Source organism: Zea mays, chromosome 4 (genome assembly GCF_902167145.1).
Source record: "Zea mays cultivar B73 chromosome 4, Zm-B73-REFERENCE-NAM-5.0, whole genome shotgun sequence".
In the NCBI taxonomy this organism is placed as follows: domain Eukaryota; kingdom Viridiplantae; phylum Streptophyta; class Magnoliopsida; order Poales; family Poaceae; genus Zea; species Zea mays.
This window is the reverse complement of record NC_050099.1, coordinates 126,718,187-126,725,665: the sequence shown is the minus strand read 5'-3', so window position 1 is coordinate 126,725,665 and position 7,479 is coordinate 126,718,187. Positions and strand designations below refer to the sequence as shown.

At 42.5% G+C, this 7,479-nt stretch overlaps 1 protein-coding gene across 2 annotated transcripts; it reads left to right on the top strand.

Annotated features, from left to right (window-relative positions):
* Nucleotides 1-835: 835 nt before the first annotated feature.
* On the top strand, nucleotides 836-7,056 carry LOC100192630 (uncharacterized). 2 transcript variants are annotated; one of them, XM_020546229.3, is made up of 3 exons: nucleotides 836-1,091; nucleotides 1,722-1,778; nucleotides 5,355-7,056. In XM_020546229.3, the coding sequence occupies exon 3, from the start codon at nucleotides 5,382-5,384 to the stop codon at nucleotides 6,444-6,446; it is 1,065 nt and encodes a 354-aa protein (XP_020401818.1). In that variant the 5' UTR covers nucleotides 836-1,091; nucleotides 1,722-1,778; nucleotides 5,355-5,381; the 3' UTR covers nucleotides 6,447-7,056.
* Nucleotides 7,057-7,479: the final 423 nt, after the last annotated feature.

The following is a 7,479-nucleotide window of genomic DNA, read 5'->3' as shown; positions in this document are numbered from 1 at the left end:
TTGGTGGTTAGAATTCGCTTCTGCCCGCTAGAATAAGCTGAGAAGCCGAAACAAGCATGCCCATAGTAGAGACTATAACTTAATTATTTGTCACTTATTTATTATTTTTAAAATTATAAGAAAATCATATAATATTTATACTACCATAATACATATTATTGCTATATTACATGGCTTAAACAATATTAATATCACAAAGAAAAGAACTTAATTAAAATATAGAAAAGCATAATATTCTTGTCATATGTATTGAGAGCTTTTTTCTTAATACAAATAATATATAAGAGGATCATTAGACAACTGTGCTCTATATTTGGTGCGAGATGCTTTACTGGGCTCCATTAGATAGAGCTTTATACTGTCCTATCAAATCGTGTATATAGTCATACAAAACACCATTTATATCGTAGGTTGCAATGTTCATATAGTGACATTTCTATTACTATAAAGCATAGTCGTCCTGCGTGAAGTGTGTAGTGTGTAGGTTTATTCCTCTCCTAGTAGTGGTGCATGAAAACCTCTTAAACCCTTATTAGTAATTCGTTACCTCGTAGATAGGTAATGACCATCTAAACTCAATACGTAAGTAAGCCACACACAATGCAACGCTTATATAATATCACTGTGTTCGCTAAAAGAAGACAAACGATTGAGCCGCATATAAAAAGGTTGTCGAACTATTTTCTAACTCATACCTTTTCACGTCTTTTAGCTAAGATAAATTATAATATTTATTTTTGTGTGTCATCACATATTCTATTAATTGAAAATAAATGATTAAACATGAGACAAAATGGGTAAACTAGGAGAGACAACCTAAATCCGACCCGTTGTTATCCTGGCCAGCCGCCAGCGCCCAGCGGCCTGCTTTTGTTCTCCAGCCCAGTTACCCCCGCAGCCCCGTGCCCCCGTATACTCGATTTCTATTTCTCTCAATCGGTTCTCTCGTTCTCCTACCTCCCTTGCGCTCTGCGACTCTCTTCTTGTCTCTGGTGGCGACGAGCTGACGATTGGGCGGCCGCCGCCGCCGACCTACGCCAGGTGCCCGAGTCTCCACCTTTGGACCTTCACCGGCGACGAACACCCACCAGGTTTGCCCACCCCTTTTCGGTTCCTGCGCGCGAAACCTAGCACCCAAGCTATTTGTATTCGGATCTGATCTGATCCAGTTACAAGTGTAGTATACATATATTATGCCCGCGTTTTTTTTTCAAAAAGGTTTATACATGTGTATACCCATGGTCCCGTCTGCCCCTGTTTATACTGTGTATTCAGTTTATTTAGGATTTTGCTGTAGTCTTTAGGCGATTGCTTAATGAAATGTTTTAGCCTGACAGACTAAACCATACCTTAAAGTAGGAATACTGGATATCAAGCGTAGTTGCTATCCGGTCTATACAACAACAGCAAAAAGTATTTTATCCCAAGCAAGTTTAGAAGTCAAGATTCGGCACATGGATATCTATTTTTCATGCACCCTTCACATCCTTTCAAATCTCCTTTAAATGTCTCTTCCTATATCAACTTTGGTCTTGCTCTTCCTCTCCTCTCATTACGGCCTCGTCTTAGGATCCACTACACACTGATGTCTCTGGAGGTCTCCGTTGGACATATCCAAACCATCTTAACCGTTGTTGGACAAACTTTTCTGCAATTGGTGCTACCCTACCCTATCACATATATCATTGTTCCAGACTTGATCTCTTCATGTATGACCACAGATCCATCATTCGGGACTTGATCTCTTCTTGTACGACCACAAATTCAATGAAACATAGGTATTTCTAACACTTATCTGCTGAACATGTCATCTTTTTGTAGGCCAACATTGTACACCATACAACATAAGCACATAGCAGGTCTTATCGCCTTCCTATAAAACTTTTCTTTTAGCTTTTGTGTATCTGCTGAACATGTCGTCTTTTTGTAGGCTGAACATACCATACAACATAGCAGGTCTAATCGCTGTCCTATAAAACTTGCATTTTAGCTTTTGTGGTACCTTGTTGCCAATTGCCATATCACTATTTTTGACATAATGGTACTAAGGGTCTGTTTGGCTGAGCTGTGGCTGTGAAAAAAAACTGTTGTGGGTTGTGAGCTGTGAAAAAACTGTTGTGGGATATGAGTTGTGAAAAAAGCAGAAAGCCGTTTGGTTCGAACAACTGTGAAACTGTAGGTTTGCTATGAAATGTCTGTAATGCCCCTAGCCTTGTAGGAGACTGATGATATTCAAGTTGATTGTAAACCTTTATTTTCTGCACTAATTGACAAGGAAATTTTTTTCATAATAGAAACTTGTTTTTTTTATAAGTTATGCATTCACCATTAACATACGTTTCACATAAATAAATCGATATGATCCACAATATCATTCTTCAACATAACTATATCCCTTTCACACTACTCAAAGCATCAGCTATCCTATTGCGAATGGTATTCATGGTATTCTCATTCTTTCCCTCTGGATTGTCATCTCCTTGTGCTTGTGACGTGGCACTCTGTTGTAGCAAGTACTCCTCATCAGCATCACATCTACCAGACAACATGTCTTGTGAATTGCTGTCATGAATAAAATTGTGCAACACCATGCAAACTAGAATTATATGCTTCTGTGTAAGCGTAGCAAAACTTGGAATGCCTTTCAAAATACAACACTTCTGCTTCAAGACTCCAAAAGTCCGCCCAATGACTTTTCGGAGAGATTAATGTAAGAAATTGAACACCTCATACTTCTCTTGAGAAGGATGGCCAAGTTAGCAGGGGAGCGGCTGGCGGAGGGGGATGAGCAGGGAGGGGAGCAGCCGGCGGGGGAGGAGAACTCACCTTGGGGAGTGGGGTGGCCGGCGGGGAGGGGTGCGGCGGCTGAACTTCCTTCGGCACTGGCACTGGCAGGAAGCAGGGCCGGCGGGGAGGAGGGAGGCCGGTGGCTGAACTTCCTCCGGCGCACGCTTCCGCTAAAAATGGCGTGTGGATTAGCGTGGGGAGGAGGGAGGCCGAGCGGGAGCAGCCTTTTCCCGCACGGGAGCAGGACGGCCCGGCGCGCGCTCCCGCCTCCCGCTAAAAATCGCCGTGCGCGCTCCCGCTAAAAACCGCCGCTCGCCTACGCGCCGCCTTCGGCGCCTGCGCGCCGCAAACTCGCCGCGGAGGCGCGGCTGAGTGCCGCCTAGGCGATGCGCCCGCCTAAACGCCGCACAGCGCCCTAGGCTACGCGGCAGCCCACCGATTAGCGCCTAGGCACGCCTAGCCGCCGCCTAGCCGAACACTGGCCATTACGAAGTCGAAACTCTAGTATATGGTATGTGCTTCCTTTGAAAGGGGCAAGATATCCTAGTCGGTTTGGATAACCAGAGTTGACGAGATAATATTTACCTATAACAAAAAATATAGCAAAAGGAAAGAGCCATATAAATATTGAACGAAACAAAACATATATACCTTTTGGAGGAACCAGAAACGAAGGGAAATTTGCTAAAGCATGATTCAGGATCCGTGTATCATGTGCAGACTGCAGAACCCGGCCACCCAACGACCACAAAGATAAATCTCATGTCAAAATCACAAATAGCTAGCACATTATGAGATGTATACCCATGTCGATATGTATGGTTAACCACTTCATCTGTTGGCACTGTTACTAGAACATGCGAACTGTCAGTAGCTCCAATAGCTCCTTGGAAATAGGGCCAGAAACGTTCCTCCTTGATCCTATCATGCTCAATATTGAAAGTAGGATCTCTTGGTTTAATATTGTCTTTCGCTAACTTGCACAAACAATTCAGTACTTCATGAAATTTGGTGTGAATTGTCTGTGATCGGGTAAAATTATTTTCAGCTTGTGAAAATGATTGTGGTCCTCCAACGATCCACAAAAACGTTGCTAGTGACTCCATCGATGATACATTATTATTTGATGTTAAGCTGTAACTAGAGATTAGCAAGTCATGCAGTGTCATGAAAACAATGATTTCAAGTCGGCCGACTTGCTAGTCGATCCACCTGGCAAGGTAAGTCTAGTTCGGCTTCACGATGTGAGGAGAGGCTAGCCGAGGAACCAAACTGACCTGAAGCCTTTTCCTTTTTTATGTGTTTTATTCATAACACTGCCTCTGTTATCTAACTGGCAGTGCACTGTGCACTGTTGTATTATTGCTCACTCTATCAGGATATACTTTACTAGCTCTGTTCATTTTCTTTGTCATTTTATCTTGTCAAAGTGTGTTTTTTGTTTGTCGTTATATGATTTCAAGAGACATAGTTACATTCCCTTACCATATTGCTTGCTTGCTACATTTTCCAATATGCAATTCCTTTGGTCACTCGGTAAGTCGGTATCATGTGTGGTTGAAGAGACATGTGATTCTCCTACCCTATTGAGTGCTACTCTTGGGGAATAATGATATGCTATAGCTTTTCTTAATGCCTGCGCACAAAGCTTAACCGAAAAAAAGAACACATGGAATATGTATTAATTAATAGATGCTTGACTTACGTAAAACTGCTTTATTTGAACAGATATCTGCAAAGATATATTTTCTTTATTAAGTTTGGCTTTGCGTGTTCTTTTATGCACAGATTGACAAATAACCACATTACCATTTTGCATGTTCAGATTCAGGCTATAATGATTCATTTCATGTGTCATTTTCTTCTGTTTCTTCCCTTCTTTCATTGCTTATTTGGTACTCAAAATGATTTTGCAATGAAGTTTTTGAGAATACACTGTCGAAGTTCTGTGGTTCACTAGCAGTCATAGTTTATTATCATATTGTTTGGACTTTGGGGTATGCTTGGCAAGTTCTATCTAAAAGGATAGCAGAAAACTGAACGAGGAAAATTGTAAAACTGGTTGTTTTTGCGAATACAGTTTTTCATTACTTGAAATGTATTTCCATTTCTTGATCACTGTTATTACAAATAACGTTAGCAATCTGTGCATTTCTTTGTGATATGTGCGTTTTGAAGATGTACACTGACTGTTCAGCTTCCCTTTATACTGGATGCCCATTTTCTGACATGTTGGTCAAGTTGGTCCTAATTAAAGGGTAGGAAATTTTGGGTGACTTTATTTTTTGCTTATCAAATTAGTCTCTACCTTCCCTATAAATAGGACTGTAGGATCCTATCAGATTAACATTAAAAGTAATACTGGTTCAAACAGTATGTAAAACATTAAAAGTAATACTGGTTCAAACAGTATGTAAATAGAGCATCATATATTATTACTGAGTCTTGCTAGCAAAATGTGTAAGCTCTCTAACAGATATGTTTGCTGGAGTGCTGGCCATGATAGCCCAAGCATGCATCAAAATTTGTTGCCTAATGTATACATTATTTCTCTTGCCATTTTGCAGTTGACTTGGACAGCCAGAACTTTGGAAATGGCAAGATCACCAAAAGGTAGGAACCTCCAAGCTCGTCAACGTAGGTCAGCTTCTTCAGATGTGCCCTTGAGCTCCTGTGAGACGAAAGGAACAAGCAAAGGAAATGATGTGTCAGTGACATCTGAGAAGAATGAATGGAAAGGAGCAACTTGCCCAGTTTGCTTGGAGCATCCACATGATGCTGTTCTCCTCCTGTGTACCTCTCACCACAAGGGCTGCCGGCCATATATGTGTGGTACCAACTACCGTCATTCCAACTGCCTTGAACACTTTAAAGGAGCTTATGCAAAGGAAAAAATGGCTCTTGGTGTTTCAGCTGAGTCTGCATCTGGCCTTCCATTATCCTCAAACACACTGCCATCAAGCAACCAGCCATGTGTAATGGAACTTGCCTGCCCTCTGTGCCGTGGAGAGGTTAAAGGATGGACTGTGGTTGAGCCTGCTCGTCAGTATCTGAACCGGAAAAGGAGAAATTGCATGCATGATGGGTGCTCATTCCATGGCTCGTATAAGGAGCTTTGCAAGCATGTGAAATCGAAGCACCCTACAGCAAAACCTCGTGAAGTTGATCCTGCTACTGCAGATGAGTGGAAAAGGTTTGAATGTGAGAGAGAGCGGCAGGATGCCATCAGCACTATCAGGTCCATGAACCCAGGATCTGTGATCATGGGGGATTATGTCCTTGAGTTGAATGGTGGTGGCAACAACCATTTGCTCTCAGATGGAGATAACTTTGACTTAGGGGAAAGGCTCAACTTCTTCACATCCTTAGATCGTACTTTGAATGAGAGAATTGACCTGTACGACTCGTCAGATGGTTTGGATGAGGGGTTTGACTTCTTGGCATCCCTGTTTACCCATGGCAGGAGAATCTCTACTGGAGGCTCATTGAGCAGGGCTTATAGAAGACACAGGGACAGGCCTAGACGTTCAACGAATTCTGCTGATGCTTCTGACATTCAGCATGAGTCAGCTAGCACTCAAAGGGGACAGCGTGCTGTTCGGGCTACAGGCAGGACTTCACGGCGCCACCACCACCTACGCGAGGCAGCTGAGAGATGAAATCATTTTTAGAGGCGGGGTGCTTTTTCATGCTATCCATGTGCAGGGGACGCAAAATAACACACCATGGTATGTTGCTGCTCTAGTGGTCGGAGGTCCGTCAGATTCTTCCTTTTTTTTGTCCCATTGTTGAGACAGCAACCGAGGATATAAGATTGGATGGAGATGAGGTCTCTGTTTGGCTTGTGCTGATGCCTGCATGATGTGCTCTGCGATGTGCATCCAGTTTTGGGATCAAGCAGCTCCACTTTTCCGGTGCTGCCTTTGCATGGATTTTGTGAATGCCCTTGCCTTGAGTTTCCTTTCCCTTTCTGTTGATCAAAGGAAACTTCAAACAGATTGTTTTGGCCGCAATTGCTATTCGAAACTTAGATGTCAGTCTCATGAACAGCGTACACATTACTGCTTATGTTCTGGTCTTGTAGTTTTGTATCCATGCACTGTGGCTTTTGGATGGCTTGGTTATTCACTTGGTAGTAATGAAACTGTCAGCTGTGTCTGTGTCAGCTATTGCTTATGGAACTGATACCTGTAGTTCTATTCATGTGCTTAAAATGTGTCACATTTGTTTGGCAGTATAAAAATCGATCGTATATTCAGGCTGGCACTACATTTCGATCCTTCGTGTTGCCTTGATGTTCAAATGGTGAATGGCAGCCACTACATTAATTGATAAGAGTTGGTTCTCGAACCAACGAGGGATGGTGACACAGCCACACGAGGACCTGATTCTCCTTGCAGATTCCGCCGCCTCGCATGGTTGGAGTGTCGAGCACTGGGCTAGTGCATTTTGCTTGGTAGCTCATTTATATACTCCATCTGTTCTTTTTTATTCCATCCGTTCTTTTTTATTTATCGTGATTTAGTTTAAAAATAACTAGCGATCGATATATATTTGAGAACGAAGGTAGTAATAAGACTAGCTCCAACAAGGGACCCTAAAGGGTTCTGTACCCTAAATATAGAGGATCGAATGATCCTCTACGTCCTCCAGCAGCGTCCTCTAAACGGTCCTCTAAATTTAGAGAACGCT